The 19,359-nt window shown below is 34.2% G+C and overlaps 3 protein-coding genes across 5 annotated transcripts; 2 read left to right on the top strand and 1 right to left on the bottom strand.

The window, feature by feature from the left end:
• The first annotated feature begins 3,425 nt into the window (after window positions 1-3,425).
• Window positions 3,426-6,087, top strand: LOC108984805 (10 kDa chaperonin-like). Of its 2 annotated transcripts, XM_018956867.2 has the most exons (4): window positions 3,426-3,514; window positions 3,659-3,763; window positions 4,285-4,424; window positions 5,672-6,087. In XM_018956867.2, exons 2-4 carry the CDS (start codon window positions 3,659-3,661, stop codon window positions 5,718-5,720), a joined length of 294 nt encoding a protein of 97 aa, XP_018812412.1. In that variant the 5' UTR covers window positions 3,426-3,514; the 3' UTR covers window positions 5,721-6,087. The 2 variants fall into 2 exon arrangements, with proteins under 2 accessions (XP_018812412.1, XP_018812411.1); XM_018956866.2 differs by having other exon boundaries at window positions 3,461-3,763.
• A 757-nt stretch (window positions 6,088-6,844) lies between these two features.
• Window positions 6,845-10,447, bottom strand: LOC108984804 (serine carboxypeptidase-like 45). Of its 2 annotated transcripts, XM_018956865.2 has the most exons (11): window positions 10,339-10,447; window positions 9,916-10,153; window positions 9,718-9,819; window positions 9,522-9,617; window positions 9,191-9,283; window positions 9,026-9,096; window positions 8,637-8,918; window positions 8,374-8,498; window positions 7,670-7,762; window positions 7,445-7,562; window positions 6,845-7,330 (listed from the first exon to the last, which is right to left on the bottom strand). In XM_018956865.2, the coding sequence occupies exons 2-11, from the start codon at window positions 10,139-10,141 to the stop codon at window positions 7,181-7,183; spliced, it is 1,356 nt and encodes a 451-aa protein (XP_018812410.1). In that variant the 5' UTR covers window positions 10,142-10,153; window positions 10,339-10,447; the 3' UTR covers window positions 6,845-7,180. The 2 variants fall into 2 exon arrangements, with proteins under 2 accessions (XP_018812410.1, XP_018812409.1); XM_018956864.2 differs by lacking the exon at window positions 10,339-10,447 and having other exon boundaries at window positions 9,916-10,330.
• A 4,353-nt stretch (window positions 10,448-14,800) lies between these two features.
• Window positions 14,801-15,893, top strand: LOC108984802 (glutathione S-transferase T3-like). The gene is made up of 2 exons (XM_018956862.1): window positions 14,801-15,238; window positions 15,321-15,893. Exons 1-2 carry the CDS (start codon window positions 14,801-14,803, stop codon window positions 15,891-15,893), a joined length of 1,011 nt encoding a protein of 336 aa, XP_018812407.1.
• Window positions 15,894-19,359: the final 3,466 nt, after the last annotated feature.

The raw sequence follows: 19,359 nt of genomic DNA, 5'->3' as shown, positions 1-19,359 counted from the left end.
CCCAAAAATCCTCATATCAGATGAGTAAAAAGTGTAGGTGCTTTGTGAATACCACACCAAGAAACAAAAAAAAAAGTGTAGGTGCATGCTTTCTTTCATCACTGAAAGATCTAAATTTCCCATACATCTCATTCTAGTGAGTCATCTATCCAATTCCTATGCTCACAGGGGACCAAAAAAAGACACGATTTTCCACCATATCAAGTATATATCCACATGATTTACATGATCTAGGGAGATATCCTCTAATCCCAAACTCTCGAGAAACTTCATATGAAAAGATAAAAGAAAAATATAGCATTACCAGGAAAAGGAGAAATAAAGTAAGAAAGTCATGAAGGACTATTAATGTAAATGATCAGATGATCTGGATTGTCTGGTTTGAGTTGACCTCGACTAAGCCTTGGAGAAATGCAAATATGGGACCCTGGCCATTGAGTGATTATCATGCAATTTACTGTGGAAACACAGTAAGATGAGGCCATGCATGTCTTTTCATTATCATGATGTTCATTTACTCAATTGGAAACTCATGATCTGAGTCTGGTTCTCTACCTTCTTCTCTCTCTCTCTCTCTCTATATATATATATATATATACACATATATATCGAAATACTCCTCAATTTATAATGTAAATCACCTTGCCAAGCATTTGAACGCAATATATTGGACCTGGAATGATATCTTGTTTTTGGGAGGCTGGGGGAGGAAATTAATGTTTTGACCCACCGCTTCGTCAAAGGTTGAGACAGAACAATGTAATGATATATGAGTGGTACCAGCTATGAATTGAAAACAAGCAAAGATCAAATACTTAGATGGGCAATGTCTTTACGAGTACATGCGGTATGATTATGGCAAAGACTTATTTGCTCTGCAAGCAATTAGGGTTTTTACTTTATTATTATTATTATTATTTTGGCCTTTCCTCTCTCGCTTTTCTTCATTTCTCAGTCAAAGTGTCTGGTCCTATCATCATTGGGACATAACTACTACATGAAACCTTTCATTGTAGCCTTCAAATGGCCAGCCTTGTTCATGACAAGTCATGTTTTGAGAACCCATCTGTGATCTGTCATTCTTCAGTACTGATCTTTAGCAGATTTTTTTGAATCTGTTCTTTTAGCCTACTGTTAATGTTTAGTAATAATAATGATAAAAAGTCAAATACCATGTTGGTTAACAAGGCAAATTTACATTCTTATAAGATCTGCATAATTTGGCATTGATTAAGAACGAACTTGGTTCCAGATTGAAGAAAGAACAAGAACATGAGCTTATGATCAGGCAAATTTCTTCGATTCCCTATCATGAGTTGGACAAGGATTGAACAAATCGGTCACATGTCAACATGTAAATTAATTATCTCATTAATTTTGGAACACCCACCAACTGGTATTGATATGATGAGAGTTAGAAGTCATTATCCCATTGTAGGATTACCTTGTTAGGTTTAAGGTGGTCAAATAGCCATCATTATTAATTGCAAGCTGTCTATGAATAATTCTGCTTTTTTTTTTTTTGTTCAGGTCCCTTGAGAGTTTCATTCTTTTTTGCCTGATGATCATGATCTGCAAGAATGGTATCCCCCTATATTCAGAGAGTAAAAAAAGGACAGGAGAAGTTCATAAGTTTCAACTTTCTTTACCATCAAATTAACCAATCTCACCAACGTTTTCTGCTTAATTGCATCATAATGCATGGCAGAATCCAATCTCGATCCCTCCCCCTCTCGGTCCTAGTCCTCCAAAGAAAAGCCAAGAAAAAAAGAATGTCTACCTGCATGGAATGTTGCCTCTCAACTTTGTCGACTGATCATCTGTACCAAAAAGAAATAATACAAAGACCCTTACGTCTCGTTTGTTTTTACAACTCCTCTAAACTCTTCTCATCTAATTATTACAACTTTTTCAAATTCTCATACAAAATAAAATAAACAATTTAACTTTTTCATATCAAAAAAATTAAAAAATATATTATAACAATATTTTATTTAACTTTTAACTTTAATCTCAACTCTTTTTATCTTAGAACTCGACTGTGATATTTTATATTAACTGAAAAAATAGGTGGTGTATGAGATCCCGTATTATTTGAGAAAGAAAAGTTATTGTTTTTTATAATAAGTTTAGTGAAACTTTAATTATATTATTGACTAGTTATTTTGAAGTATAGACACAAATGTTAGTTGGACCTCTTTTGAGAGGTTATATCAACTCTCCAGTTGTAATATTCACATCAATTCAAAATGATTATTTTGAAGATTTCTATATCATAGTCAAGAATATTAGTACTCTTTGGTCTCTCAAAAACATTGAATTATGGGGCTATAAGCATTTCTCATGATGATGTCCATTCCCACCACACATGCATCTTCAGACTTCAACCAACATTTCACCTTCAAGCTCTTGAATGGTTTTTAGTTGTTTAATTTATACTCTATCATAAGAAAATAAATCTTTGAACTACTGTGTTCATGCCATCCTAGATCAGTAGTACTGAGTTCTGCAATGATAGTTCTTATTTGATGAGGGAAAAAAATGTTATTCCTGATGTAGTTTTCACATAAAACTGCCCATTGTGATTCTTTTTTTTTTTTAACTGGACCAGTGGCTGAGGAACTGCTCAGTCAAGATGAATATAAAAAAATGAGAAGTGCTAGAGAGTATCTACTGTAGTGGTGCACACAATGCACACACTACGTGGATGCCTTTCATCCACTTGTTTTTTTTTTCTTCTTTCAAACGCAGCGACTTCTCTCATCTCCTGTCTCTCTCTCTCTCATCATCTCCGCTCTCTCTCTCATCTCTGCTCTCTCTCTTATCTCTGCTCTCGCTCTCTCTCATCTATGCTCTCTCTCTCTCTTCTCGCTCTCTCTCATCTCCACTCTCTCTCTCTCATCTCTACTCTCGCTCTCTCTCTCTCTCACTCTCTCTCTCATCTCTGCTCTTGCTCTCTCTCTCTCTCATCATCTCTCCCATCCATCTCTAATTTTAAATTTAACAAACGTGTAGTGTAAATTTTGACATATAATATATGCAAAACTGACTGCTATAAACAATAGCTTCTATATATAATATTTCTAAAAAAATACATAATAATTCCAATCCTGATGAGAGGCCCAGAAGCTGGAGACTTATATGAGAAGCTTAACAAAGTCATTACAAATTTATCATTTAATTAATGCTGATAAAGAATATTTCTGGCTGTTTTTAACTTTTTTCATGGCTTTTTTTTTCTTTAATTTATATAAATTCTGAAGATTAATTTTTTAAAATGCTGGATTTTTGGTTAGAAAAGTCTTCATTTGTTTAATATTTGATCATATATATATATTTTTTTTTAAACTTTTAATTGAAGACTAATTAATTATTTTAAATATTCATTTTCACCCTTTTTTGGTGGTTCTCTCTACCTGGAGAGACAAAAGCACGATTTTACAAAACAACCACTGAAGGAAACATGGAGAGTCTCGCACGGACAATGGCTTCCATGTAATTTCATGACTGACTGGTAAACCCGTCCTAAATCCTAAACCCTAGATTTAAGCAAAAACCTAAAAGACCGCAGACTACACGGGAAGGTTCTTGGTTCGCGAATCTCTCTGACTTTCCCTCTCTTGTCTTTGTTTTTTCGGTTCTTTTGTTGATATCTCAGATGGCGAAGCGTTTGGTCCCACTTCTGAATCGAGTTTTGGTCGAGAAGATTGTCCCTCCGTCCAAGACTCATGCCGGAATATTGCTCCCCGAGAAGGCCACCAAGGTCAATTCTCCGAGTTACTCGACACCCACTTTTACTTTTCTCTCTCTGTTCAATGTGTGTGTTTGTTGAGAGAAGAAAAATTAAATAAAACCAGCACCCACCAAGGAGAATTAAGTGTAAGAGGCTCTATTCCAGTGTGCGAATCACAAGTCCTTTTTTGGGTGTTGTTTACGCGGATATATTTTGGGGAAACTTCGTTTTTGTATCCATACAGTGACACGAAATTTCTTTAGAATCAATAGTATTTGTCTTTTGATGTACTTAGTTCGGTGGCTAATCTGGTGGAAATGCATCAAAACATTTTCTCTGTTAGTAAGTTTTTCTTGTTTTGTTGTGATTGTATAAACCATTTGTTTGCAATTGTTTATTTGACGCCGTGTTCTTCGATGATTCAGTTTGTCTTTATTACTTTTTTTTTATCGGTAATTTTATTGTCTTTATTACTGATTGGTACGAGATTTTGGAATGCTTCCATCATTGATTTCTCCAATTATTGAGAATTTCTCTTTTTTGATACTTAGCTGAACTCTGGAAAAGTTGTGGCCGTGGGTGCGGGGATTCGTGATAAAGAGGGAAACTTGATTCCTGTCAGTGTAAAAGAAGGAGACAATGTCCTCTTACCTGAATATGGAGGAACTCAAGTGAAGCTTGCTGACAAAGAGTATGCCCTGTTTCCTCTTCCAGTCATTATGCCATGTAATTATAAATTGCCAACATATATGCAGGACACGCTCGTGTGTGTGATGAGTAACCTTCATTCAAGCTTATGTCGTCTTTAACTTGGTTTATTGTCTTGAGAGTGCAAGTTACTTTAGTACTCCCAAGTCGGGCAAAGTTGTTACTGTAGGGGTATCAAATCGTGTTAATGGGTCGTGTTAAAGCATGTATATTATAATATATGGGTCAACCCGAATACGACCCGTCAAACTTATCGTGTCAAAATCTAAAACCTTAACATAACCCATTAACATAACGGGTTGACACAATACGACCCGTCAATGAATACTACGAAATAGGTTAACCCGACCCGTTTCAACTCGTTTATGTAAATTGGTTGAACAGACCCAAAATTAACCCGTTTGACTTGATAATATTTAGCATAATTTTATATAAATATTAAAATCACAATATCTATAAAAAATATAAAACTAACTACAAGTCCAAAATTACAATCCAAACAATAAAAATATCGAAATTAAAATTTCAACAATTTTACTTTTAGATATAAGGATATAATTGTAACTTTAACTTTCTTAACGGGTTGTAATGAGTCAAAACAGGTTGACCCGTTATCAACTCGTTAAACAATCGTGTCTTAACGGGTCAACCTATTTTGACCCGAACCCGTTAAGACTAAACTCAAACCTGCTATTATCGTGTCATGTCACATATTACCACCCTAATTGTTAGGCTAGGGTTGTGACTTCAATATCTGTAGTTGGTCAGTGTTTCTTCATTGGCTTTCAAGTGGAAAGCAGATTTTAGGTTTGCTATCTCAAGTGTGCCGGTCCCTTTGCATCTCTAGACAGGTATATTAGATAAACCCTAAGCTGAAACTTTGTGAGTTTCATTTGTTTATTTTCTGGGTGTAAGGGTTTTGTTTTTGTTTGGATGCAACTCAACTAACCCTTTGTTATGATATACAGTATGTAGGATATTATCGTAAAAAAAAAATAGTATGTAGGATATGTGCACACTTAAACTGTTTGTGGTAGTGTCAGGAGAACACAATGTTGAAATATTTGGCTGAATAATGCATCTCCAACCCTCCCCCGGCAAGCAACCTGGGCTAATTATATTCTCTGCCGCTTATTCTTTTTTTCAAATGACTTCCATTTGAAAGACCCTATTTGATGTGGCGTGCCTGTGATTAAATGCTAATGGTATTTCTTTTTGAACTGATTTCAGGTATCATCTGTATCGAGATGAAGATATATTGGGAACGCTTCACGAGTAATGATTACTACCTGACCTGTGACCTTATGCTACATTTTGAAGTAGTTCAAGCCACATCGTATTAGATTGAGTCATTTGGTAGCATGTGATAGTGCCATCCCATCCGAGAAAAATAGTAGTTCTACCTTAGGCTGCAATTGAACAGTTCCATTCTGCTTTGTGCTTTTCCATTCGAGAAAAAAACTTGTACTTTTCAATTATCTGAGTGATGATATATCCATGAAAATAAATCATCCTCCCTTGCTTTGATTTTTTATTACACTATTGCCATTTGGCAGTATAAGTTATAACGATAGTGCATTTCTCCCGGTAAATGAATAGGTTCTTATACTTTAAAGTAACCTATACAGCCGGTGAGAATTTTGGTATCCATGCATAACTAATAGTCCATGTGTAACCATGTTCTAGCAAGGGAAGCTCAGAGATAGAATACAGGTGCTCTATGTGCTCGATCCAACTCCCCTGGATTAAGTCTGTGCTTGGTTGTTGAACACGGGAACTCATCTCAATTTATCTAAACTCAATCATTAATGGCACTTGTTACCTTTTCAACTTCATATAAAAAAGTTAAATTCATCTCAATTCACTTCACACATTTAAATATATATCTTAACCAATTTACATTCAAACACATCTCAATGGAATCTATAAAATATTCTTATTTGTAGATCAACTCAAATCGGGTGAGTTTATTAGAAACCATTGTACAATTACTTGTCCTACATCGTACTTGCATCACAGATCCCTATCTTGGCACTCCCAGGTCATGTTTAGGTTGGAGTTCGGATGCAGTGGAGAAGTCACAAGAAGCGAAGGATTTATTCTCTCTTCTTTTATAGGTGACCCCAATCTAACAGCAAGCAATGAGCCAAACGTAACCAAAATATTCCCTGGTGAATATTGTCTTGACTCGAGTTTCTTGGACACTGCTACTTGCTACGGTTTGTTGTGTAAGCTTTTATCAATTCATCCCTGAGGCTTCATAGATGACTCTTGAGTACAAGCCACAGAGTTGCATGTTCCTAATCATTTCCCATAAAATGTCTGCAGTAAGTGAGTAATGAGGATCCGTGTATGAAAGATAAATATTCAGTTTTTTTCTACTTGGCAACAATAAGCTGTACATCCTTAAAAATATTCGTTCTACTTCTAATTTAGCTAAGAAATTTCCAACCTAACTTTCAAAGCTACCAATCATCTCTAGCACATTTCTAGATTTTTAAGATCAGCTTGACAACTGATGCATATAGAACTCTGCAGCACTGCACCCATTTGACAACCAATAATTCCAGAGACATAATCCTCTGAACAATTGTTTGTTCCATGAGAAGTTAGGTGAAAAATATTTAATTCTATGATCATTTTTTATAAGATCTTCTATGATCATTAAATGCAAAACAATTTCTCATGAAATGCAACAAGAGGATTGCTGGCCTCTTAACGTTTATTAGAACTAAGTCATTAGAGTGCTTCTGGCAATGGCTTTCCAGACAAAAATCCACTAAATAGCACAAGCGATCTCTTTGGCTGTGAAAATGGAGCTTCATGAGATGCTCCTCTGATGGTTGCAAAAGTTAAGATATCACCATATACTTGTGTCCATCCAGCAACCTGTAATGCAAAAATGAGACAGCAAAGATTTTGGTTAGAAATCAGACATTAGATAATGAACTTCAGCTGTGCTTGATTCTTTTCATTCTGGCTTATTCACAGAAACTGACTAACCTGTCTTCCTTCAAACCAGGATCTGTAAGGCACAACTGTGTTCAGTCCCAAACCCTTCGCCAGTCCATCTACTAGTGTCCGGGTGCCGATAAGTGGGACAACAGAATCTTGGTCTCCACTATAGAAATTTGTAATCTATCATTATGGATAATCTGTATCTTGCTGAATTCATGTAGAATAAACTTAAAAGCACATATATTTGTATAAAGATTGCTTAATTTTTACCTGTATACCAAGACCCGGATGCCAGACTTGACAAGTTCACCCAGAACAGGGACGGTAGGTACTTCTAGATTTTGCATATTATATTTGACGATCCTGTTGTAAAGAATAAAACCACCAAGGCAAAAAAGTGTCACATCACAAGAAAGAGAAAATGCAAAGAACAGGATTAGCTAAGTAGAATAACTCTAAATTGTTTCTGCCATGAACAATATTGAAATAAGTTGTTATGGAAACGTTTGACAAAGAGCATTTTCACGAGAGATGGTCAAAGATTTAACAGCCATGATTACTAGGAGATGATCAAGAATATCCATTGATTATGTCAGAAATGGAAGAGAGAAACCAGCTAGTATTGGATGTCACTTTCAGTGGCAGTTGCCATATTAGTCCGAATTGCAAGAACTTCTCAGGTAAAATCCTCAACAAATTTGGAAAGAAAAATAAGAAAAACAAGAAGAAAGAATCAAGGTCAAGGAGAACAGCAATGTATGATATTAACAAAATATATTGAATGATGAAAATAATTTGTGATTTGTTTAGGAAGCTTTGGATTCCCAAACCTGTACAGAATGACTTCATAAACTTCATTAAGTTAGGAATTAAATGGAACACTTTTCAATTATTCAGGCGGGCTTTTCATGTTTCTCTGCTCATGGAATCCGCTCATGAAACTCTCCACTAAATGAGTAGTGTTAGATCATTACTCGCTGCAAATACTCCATCTGGTGACTCCAATAAGCCGAGCATGGAAAGCCTCCTGTACATCTTTCCTGTTCAAGTATGTATTTGTTTCATCTTCTACACAGACATCTATTTTCGGTGTATCTTGCTACAATTGAGAGATCGGCAAATTAGCCCAGAGGAAAACATAGATTGGCAGGAACAAGAAGCAGAGGAAATCTGAGTTTCCATACATTTATAAGGCGTGCAATGAAGATAAATTGTAAGAGAAAATGCTAAGACGTACCAGTTGATTCAACACCTGGGATTGTGAATGAACTGACGGTAGACAGACATCAAGACTAATATCATAGGTGTCGATAAATTTACCAATTTCTCTTGAAACTTTGCCATATACTCCTGCGCAAACAGGGGTGAGAGAGCCATTTGCCGCCTGTCTTCTGATTTGAGAGAAATTACAGACTGAAGTGAAACTTTCATAAGTTGAATCTGATATTAATCCGTGTGACCATAAGAACTCAGCACGGGAGTTAAGATCAGTGTTAAACTCCAGGAGAGGATTCCCTATCTGCAGCATGGAAGTATGAGCACCTTGTCTCAATAAATTTAATTTTTGGGAAGAATTGAAGTAATGAATTCAATGATTTTTTCTTCCAATATTTTCTTGTTACTTACAGCTATTCCCTTGAGGTTGAACTTCACTTGAGATTTAATAATGAGTTGTGCCAGTTGTGGAACATAGTGGCCTGGTAAAAAGCACAACTTTCAGCATTCTCTCCTCTCTGAATTTAGGTGTGGTTTCAAACAGAACAAACCGATTCTAAAACAAATAAAAATTACCTGCATAGCTCTCCCCTGTGATGAAAAAATCTCTATTTGTGTATTCTGGGAATTCTTTAAACCATCGTTCAAGAAACACAAGGTTTTCTTGGGCTGTAAACGAAAAAATCCGTTTCCAACTTTCCATTAGGTAAAATGTTGTTGTATTAGTATCATGGACAGCATTTTTTATGCAGGAAAAAAATCCCAGTAAAATGATGCGAGAAAGTTACTAACACAGGTCTAAATGCACAGAAGTAGGCCTCTTATGCAGCAGATTAAAGTTTTCTCGAGAATTTACATAATTCGATCCAAAACAATATCCCATATGTGATTAGAACACAGTCAAAACCTGTCAGTTCATCGTTCAACGAATCGTAGAAAGATTTATTAGCAGAGTATGAGAATCCAACTCCTGCGGGTGATTCCAGGTATAACATGTTTGCTTCTGAAGAAAAAAGAGAAACACATCTGATTCCAACCATTTACTAGAATATAATCTTGGGAGTACACTCGCATTCTACACCCAGAAAAGTTCATAACGTTACCTTTATTCCAGCTATAATCATTTCTAACCAGAATGTCTCCACTTGGTTTAAAGGGCCCATGCTCGCAAAATGCTCCAGCTCCAACCGAAGAACAACCAGGACCTTCAAAATCAGATATTCAATTGATACATCATACAAGAAAGTTAGGATCTTTAAGCGTGTTTTGCAGATATATTTAACATAATTACATGAATTTACCTCCGTTCAACCAAAGAACTAGAGGCTTGGAAGCTGGCTCTGTTTCTGCTTCAACAAAGTAGTAAAAGAGAGCTCTCTGCTGCTTTTCATCAATGGTTATGTATCCTGCATACTGCTGGAAACTAACCCGTGGCTGCCCTGGCAAGCTAACTATTTTATCATCTCCTGCAACTGAGTTCAGTGCCAAGAACACTTGCGAAAGAGTTGCATAGATTGTTCCTATCATGATCCATGATTTCTGTTGCATAATGAGATTTAGTGGTTTAGAGCAGGAAACCGGGGATTTTTGGATCTTGCGAATTGTAATAACAACTATGAAGATGTAAAGAATGAATTTGGAGTCAGCGTAAAATGTCTTAGGAAACGTGGGATTTTTGGATCTTGCGAATTGTAAATTCCAATGACATTTCAAATATAATTTACCTTCGTGTATACGGGACCATCTCTTTATCGAAAACTACTTGACTTATCCGAGACACCTCCTTCGCCATGTTTGCATTGTCGTCTTGTATTACCAGTTGTTAAATATGGAAGACTTTTCCGGTTTCCCACCAAAGGAAAACTCTTCATTGTTGTAGAAAATGGTTGTCATGACAAAATACCTTTTTCCCATGTGAATTGAAAATCTGGAAAGCAGCATTTTACAGTGTTGGATGTTAGTGCTCAGTGTTTTGTTTTTATTGAATGGATGTTAGTGCTCTGTGTTTACAGTTGGAATTTATCATCAACTTATATTTAATATTAAAAAATAGTTTGTTTATAATTAACTTTGTGGAATGGATGAATGTGATCAATACGTAAAATTGAAATATATCTCAACTTAATATTTTATGAATCTCAAGATCTTGACTGTCATGATCTTCACAAAAATAAAGAACATACCGGAACCCATAGCAATTTTTTCAATAGAATCTTCATCGGATTAAACGTAGAATTCATCAAGAAAATAAGTTTCACTCTCTTAGCTCTTTCTCTTAAATGAAAAGTAAAAAATACAAATGATGGAAATCATACATTTCTTTTTTAATGGGTAGAGAGAGCAGTAATTCATGTGTATCAGCCAATATTTTAGAGATTGGATTAGGCCACCTCTTGTTATTAGAGTCATGTGGGACATTATCTAACACAATAATGTTGTTCTATCTAATCGACCATGTGTCATCATTTCCTACACTCATGGTATTGTGGGGTAATCAAGCTGTATTTGCTGGGCACCAACCAGCTAGTTCTACGTACTAAGAGCACATGTCAGTATCTAATCAAATTTTGGTTAAGTAGCTCAACAGTGATGTAAAATTTTATTTTTGAATTACAGTAAATTCATCATTTTTTTCAAATTTTGTCAATCACTATTTATTTTCAAAATAATATTTTATTTTAAAAATATTCTCAATAATTACTATTAAATAATTAGGTTGAAAAAAAATTGATACGAAATAATAATTTTAAGTAAAAATTAAATTATTAATTAATATATAGAATGTGTTTGTAAAATATATAAAAAAAAATTATTATTAAAATATATAATATTATATTATTATTTTTAATTTTAGAATGGATAGCTCAATATAGATTAGTTTAGTCAATGGCTTTGGCTTTTAGCCAAAACCTCAATTCTTAACCAAAATTTAGACTTGTCAATGCTCTAAGCACCATGCGACATTTAATGAGAACTTGCAATCTTGCACGATGAATATTAATAGCGCTCTCATTGGATTAATTAAAAAAAATAAATTAACATAATTTGATGTAATATATTAGATTATAAAATTATTCTTATTGTAAAATAAATTTAATATATCATATGAAATCATGTCAATTTATAAATTTATTTTAATAAAATTTTTTATAGAAAAATGATATTTACAGTCATAAAATACGTAAACGTTATACACTCATTTAAAAAAATTAAAAAAATTATATAAAATTCATATAAAAATAATAATTTTTAATAATATCACTCTTTTTTTAAAAAAAAAGTGTACGACACTTAAACAATGCATGACTTTATATTGCATTAGTGATCTCTTTAACATATGTTTTAAGAATGGGAGAGGCTAGGTGCCGAACGGGGTGAATAGAGGGGGATTTACACTCTAAAATAGAATTTTGACATGTTTGCATCTCAAGAGGAGAAAAATAGAATCACTCTCATGTAAGCAGAGCCCATACAATCATTTCTCCTCATTCTCAATCTCTCCCTCTTCCTCCGCAAGTCATCGCCCATCGCATACCAAACATAATTCACTCACAACTAGATAAAAAGAACACAAAATCAGTAGTACAAAGCAACCAGATTCACAACAGCAGCGTACAAATACATAAAATACACACCATAGCAAACTGGCCTAAAATATCAGCCCTAAAATACACCATTTACATAGTAATCGACCAGCCGACAGAGATCGACTGAGGGGTGAGAGAGTTTCGGATACGATGATGGGCGTGGGAGTCTCGGGATGCGATGGGCAATGGCTTGCGGGGAAAGAGATTAAGGGATAAGAGAAAGTGAGAGCTACGATTTGAGGGTTGAGACGTTCGGCGAGAGGGAGGGAGGGAGGGATCGAATGAGGGTTGTATGGGCTCTGCTTAGTGCTTAGAGCATTGGCATTGGATTAGCCAAATGCCTTTTTATCTTCAAATTTAAATAATTTTATAGAAAGTTGACCCACATTGAATTAGCCAAGTCCATTTCAAATGAAATTTGATTTACAGTAATTTCATCTTTCTTTCTAAAGATGAAAAGAACTGTTTCAAATCCAAACTAATTGTTTATTATTTTCGGCTCATCTCCCGCGATTTCTTTCTTTCTTTCTTCTTTCCTCTTTCTCTCCCGCGTCTCTTCTTTCTCTTCTTCTTCCCTCTGTCTCTCGCGTCTCTGCCTTCTTATTCCCTCTTTCTCTCCCGCGATTTCTTCTTTTTCTTTTTTTTTTTCTCTCTTCTTCTTCCCTCTCTCACGTCTCTGGCGTGCTCTTCCTCCTTTCTCTTCTTCTAGGGTTTTTTTTTTCTCTTCGCACCATCCTCGTATTCCCTCTGTCGCGTCTCTGCCTTCCTCTTCCTTCTTTCTCTTCTTCTAGGTTTTTTTTTTCTCTTCTTACTCTTCTTCTTCCCCTTTCTCTCCCGCTGCTAAAAAAGCTTCCATCTTGTGTCCAGCACGGCATCGCAGCAGCTTCTCTCCAGCACAACAAGTAACTCGGTAAAATTTGAAACTTTGTTCTTGATTTTACTCTTGATTTTATTGTTTGGGTTTGATTTTATTTTCAGCAAGTGTTTTTCAATTTGTAGTCCTGATTTAAACACGATAGGGCTCAATTTTATTTATTTTTTCTATTTATGCTGCTTGTTTTTAGTAGCTGCTGTAAACTGCAGTGTTGCTTTGAACTCGTGTGTTTGTGTTTTGACAAAAAAGAAAAAAAAAATATTCTGGCCATTTTGTATGTAGTAGCAGAGTAGCAATTCTGGTTGGAGAGGATGGTTTTGATCACCTTGGCATTTTGTACAATCATAAAAAAAATAGTCTCGGCATTTTGTTTAAGTCCTAGCATACTAGCAGTTTTGGTTGGAGATGATGGTTTTAGAATGTGTCTATGTAAAAGTGTCTCTGTGCTCCTATGTGGCTCTAAGGAAATAGCTAGGCAGAATCCAAAAAAAGTCTCATACTCTTCAATACTTAACAGTTTTCTCACAGGCCAAAGGATACATATATAGGGACTTAAGTTTGAATATAGGCTTATTTGAATATAGACTGATTTACCTTTGTTGATGATTGTACATAAGTTTTTCTTTTGCTTAAGTCGAATGTAAGTAGATTGAGTTGTCTATTCAAGGGAATGGACTTGAGTGGAAGGCTTGCAATATGATATTGAGTACCTTAGCACAACTTCACTTAGCACAATATGATATTGGAAGGCAGTTGCATAACCAATGCCAAAATTTGCTCCAATAACTATGCAATTCTTGCCATTCATTCTTGCCTCCCTATCCTCTGGTTTGAACTTCTTTGAATGTTCACTACAAAGCAAAAAAACTCACCAATCAGCTGGAAATGTGAGCATAGAAGATTTACATGAGTTCCCTTTCAGCAACCTATATTCTTATATAAAGCATTGGAATTTAAAACACTTATAGGTGATCACAATCGAAACCATGACTATCTCTTGTGTTTTCAGTGATAGCATCCATGTCTGTTTTGTGTTTTCAGTGATCACAGTAATAATAAATATCAAATGAGTTCTGTTATCAAGAACAAAAATACAGTAATTAGTAGATAGACATAATGAAAGATATACATAACCAATAATATGTACCTTGAGAAGGAACATTGTGAGTAGTCCAATGGAGAGGTGACTTTGGAACTGCAGCATTGCAGTGATTTTCATGTCTTTTGGAATGCGTTCTAAACTTCTAAAACATTTTGATAGAAAAATCCTATGAGAATATAATGTGTATAAATGGGTGTTATTTATCCTAAAATAGGTGTTATTTTTGCTTTCTTACGTGTATTTTTCTTTTTTTTCTTTTTATTTATTCTGTTTTTAGGGGATGGAAAAGGTAAATTATTTAATTAAGGGTTAAAAAATAATCTTTAAAGTTTAAAACAGAACAAAATTATACTACCAAAAAGAGAAAAAAAAATAGTCTCTGGTTTCTTTTAATTTAAGTTTTTCTCATTTAGTATGAAGCCCATCGATGATCACAACACAAGAATAACACAATTATGTCATGCTAGCAGTTTTTTTTTTCTTTCAACATGTTTATGAGGCACATTGATTTTTATGCTGATGAGATATATGGAGACAACTTTAATTTTGTTGTCTACTGTGCATTGTCTCTGATATTTGTACGAGTCTAGTCCTGATTTTTGGATATTATACTTGAATCAAGGATGGATACCACATTTGATGAAGGTCCATTCTTTACCACTCTATTGCAAAGTGATGAACAAGGTATATCCAGTACCCTAATGACTAGTAGCCATGAGAATATTGGACTCCAAGTAACACAATTGGAAAGTGAAAAAAAGCCACCTAGTAAGAAAACGCAACGAGGTGTGTCTTTCACCGTAGAGGAGGATAATCTCCTCGTGTCGCCTTGGCTCAATATTAGCATGGATGCTATACGGGGGACAAATAAAAAATACTCTCAAATGTGGGAGAAAATTAGCAATTATTACAATGAGCATAAAAAACCTAGCATGGCAAATCGTTCAGGGGGGTCATTGACCAATCGATGGTCGGTGATCCAAAAATGCACAAATAAATTTTGTGCTGCTGTGGCTCAAATAGAATCTTTGCATCCAAGTGGTGCGACAGAGCAGGATAAGGTATGGGTTTCTAACTAAATTTCATTTTAAATTTTCTTGCTAAAATTATATTCTCACATTCTTGTTACATTCGCATATTTAGATTGAAAGAGCTAAAATCATGTATAGAGAGACTGAGAATGCCACATACAACATGGAACATTGTTGGTGTCTATTGAGACACCAACCAAAATGGCAGCAACACGTGTCCATGTTGTCAACTAGAAGGAAACCACATGGGAAACGCCCTGCTATGGCGGAGTCGACTCCACTAGGAGACGACACGATAGATGACAACGTAGAGGTTATTTTTGAGAGGCCTCCAGGGAAGAAGACTGAGAAAGAAAGAGAAAGAAAAATGAAGGCTGCAGAATCTTACGATGCAGAATTTGTTGAGGCCTTAACGTGCATGACAAATGATAGAGCTGTTTTCATGTCTGAAAGAAGACAAGCGACTAGTAAATTGGATGCTGATAGGGCTCGATTGTTAGTGGAGAAAAAGAGGAGAAATGATACGGAGAATAGGAATATCGATATAGAGATAATGAAGATGGATCTTACTGGCATGAATGGAATGCAACGAGAATATTTCTTGAATCTTCAAAAAGAGGTTTTTAAGAAATCAAGGAAGCGATTTTCATCTCCATCTGAATCTTCATCTTTTGAAAATGTGTAGCCTTTTGTTGGTGAGGAGTTTTGGGATTGTAGCCTATGCTATTTTGTGATTTTTTGTTATTTTGGATCACAAATATGGGTGTGATGTTCATAGTTTTATATGTTGGTTACCACCCAATTCATTACTCTTATTTTGCATTAGTTGGTGATGATATTTGTGAGAATTGGCTTGGTTGCATTGAAGATCAATGGAATTATTTTGATAATATTGATATCGTATGATTAAATTTTGTTTATTAGATTGTGAAAATGAAAATGAATATGATTGTTGGAGATTATAGGAGATTATGAAAATAGAATTAATTAAAAAATAAAAATTAATTATAAAAATATAAAAATATAAAATAAGAATATTTTATTATTATAAAGAGTGTGATAACTAATCTAATGTAAACTTTAAGTTTTGAATAGTTAGCTAAAAATAAAAAAGTTACATATTTTTTAAAATTTAAAGAATAAAATAGCTAATCTAATATCGATGCTCTTACATAGGGGTGATTAACGGTCCGGTCGGACCGAACGGACCGGACCGAGACTTAGACCGGTCCGGTCCGGTCCGGTCCGGTCCATATTTTAGAGGACCGAAATCATTCGGTCCGGTTCACGGTCCACGGTTTTTTCGGACCGGACCGGACCGGACTGAATGAAAAATTAAAAAAAAAAAAAATTTATATATAATAATTGTACAATTAACAATATAAATTTTTAAATATATTATTAATACTTGTTAATATTCTATAAATTAACAATATTTTATATATATCTTCATTTAACCTATCACTATTAACAATATAAAATTTTAAATATACTATTAACACTTGTTAATATTCTATGAATTAATAAATATATAATATCAATTAGTTAATTATATAGTAATTATATAAATTAATAATATAATTTTCATCTAATTTATTATCATTGACCATATAAAGTATTTTTTTAATAAGTTTATTACATAATCCACATTAATAAGTCACTTAATTTAATTTAGTATTTTAAATAAATTTTTTTATTAATTATTAAAAAAAAAAATCGGTCCGGTCCGGTCCGGAAAAATAATGAACCGAAAATTTTCGATTCATCGTCGGACCGGATCGGACCGGACCGTTTGCAGCCCTACGTCTTACACGAGGGTGGTTCTATTTTTCTAGTCTTGAAATGCAAAAGTATCAAAAATTCAAAATTCTATTCAAGGGTGTAAATTCTCTCTGTTGACCACGTCCATTTTAAAGTTATTGTATCAAAATTCAAATTTGAATAAGAACTGAACCATTTTAGGCGTCGTAGTTCTTGGAATTTGAATTTTTATGCGATTGGACGTTGAAGTCATCTTAAATGGTAATATTTTTATAATTCCTATTAAGATTTATTTAAATATAAAAATATAAAAATAAATTAAGATATATATATTTAAATATATGTTGAGATAGATAGAATTAACTTTAACCACCAAACCTTACTCTTTCAGTGGACTCAAAAAGTATTTTTCTTCGAACCCTCCTTCATTTCTTCGACTCTGCTCACTGGCAACTCCCTAGCCTCCCTCCTCCTCACGTCAGCCACCGGCCTGCATCTTACATCTCGAAGTCCCAACTCTCGCTACCCGAAGCCTCACAGCGAAGGTAAAAATCTCGTCCTTGTGTTGCCGCGTCTGCTTTCCATAATGTTTGGTGAGATCACTTTGAGAAAGGTAAGGGTGGCGCCACAACCCGCTGCCCCACTCCGAACTTTTATTAGAGGACTATTATAACTACAAAAAGATTATACAAAAGTAATTACATAAATTGACGTAGTTTCATGTAATCCGTTAAATCTATTTTACAATAAAAATAACTGTACAATTTGACGAACCACATGAAACCATATCAATTTGTGAGATTATTTTTGTGTAATTCATTTTTGGTTAAAATATTTCTCATTTTATTATATAAATATATTTATTATACTATACATATTTACAAATATTTATTATTTATTTTATATATAAATATAGTAATATGTATTAAATAGAATTTTTATTTAATATTTTGAGTAAGTTTAATTTGGTAAGGTGACCCTTTTATATATTGTCAAGATAATATAAGAGTCACACATTGTTTAAGTGTGAGACTTGTATTGTGATAAAAATTTATAAAAGGGTCACTCTACTACACTACAACTTATACACAAAATATACACTAGCCATAGTTTTTAAATTATAGTCATATTTATAAATTTAAATTTACAATTTGGGTCAAAAATATTTTCTTAATCACTTTTGAACTCAAGAATAATTTTTTGCCTAGTGGACGGTAGTCTATTATTGAAGTGGGTGGGGGGCGAGGTGGATAGGGAGTCCGCCTCGCCCCCTGGCATGCCAAATGCGGGGCGGGGTACCTTGCCCCAGGGATGCAGCGGCGGGGAGGGGGCTATCCCGCACTGTATGGTGCAGGTAGCATTCCTAGCAAAAAGGAGTTCCTTTTTTATCTCTCTGATCTCATCTTATATGATGTTGTGTTTAAACTTAATTCCTTAAAATCATTCCAAAATCTCTCTGTTTTTGTTTCAATTAGAGCTGATTAAACTAAATGCGGCATGATCAACTACAGTTATTGGTATGGCTGTAAAAATCAACCGAAGAATCGGAAGATCAGCCCAAACCGACCCAGACCGGTTGGTTGGGTTCGGACCAATTCCTCCATTTTAAAAACCAGTCCGGTCTCGATTTTATGTTTTCTAAGATCAAACCGGTTCCCATAATTATATATTTTTATAAATTATAATTATATATGAAACAATGTTATATTATAATTTATAACATAAAATTTTATTCTTAAACATGAACATTTATTTGATCATATGTTTTAAAGATAAAATATATATTAATTACAGCTTATGGCTTAATAAATTCTTAGAATATTCCTTTTGATAAATATAATTGTAATACTAATATACATTAGTATATTAATTATTATATTATCACTAACATATAGTAATAGTGCTACACCAATAGTATTATTATATACTAATAGTATTAGTGTATTACTAATATTTATATATATTAATATATATATATATATAAGTATAAGAGATTATAGATTTAATATATATTAAAAATCAGAAAATCGGACCGAACCGGATTGAAACTAGTAAAATTAAAAGTATTGATTTAAGAGGATACTCAGTGCGGTATCGATTTTTGAAAATGCAAAATTAGTACGTATTGATTTGGTCTCAAAATTTATCAAAAACTGAAGCTAACCGAACCAATTAGACCCCAAATTATTGGGTCACTTTTACTCGCGGAGCCCCAGCCAAAGTCATTCGAACTCTGAACCAGTTTAGTTTCACAATTTTGAATTTTCCCCATTTCTTCCAATAAATTCATATATGTTAAATTCTATGCCGTCAAAAATTGCCAACCAAACATTCAAAGCTGCCAATCATCACTAGCACATATCTAGATTTTTATGATCAGCTTGACAGCT

The sequence above is a fragment of the Juglans regia genome, chromosome 4 (genome assembly GCF_001411555.2).
Source record: "Juglans regia cultivar Chandler chromosome 4, Walnut 2.0, whole genome shotgun sequence".
NCBI classification, from domain to species: Eukaryota; Viridiplantae; Streptophyta; class Magnoliopsida; order Fagales; family Juglandaceae; genus Juglans; species Juglans regia.
This window is presented reverse-complemented; position numbering and strand designations above follow the sequence as displayed.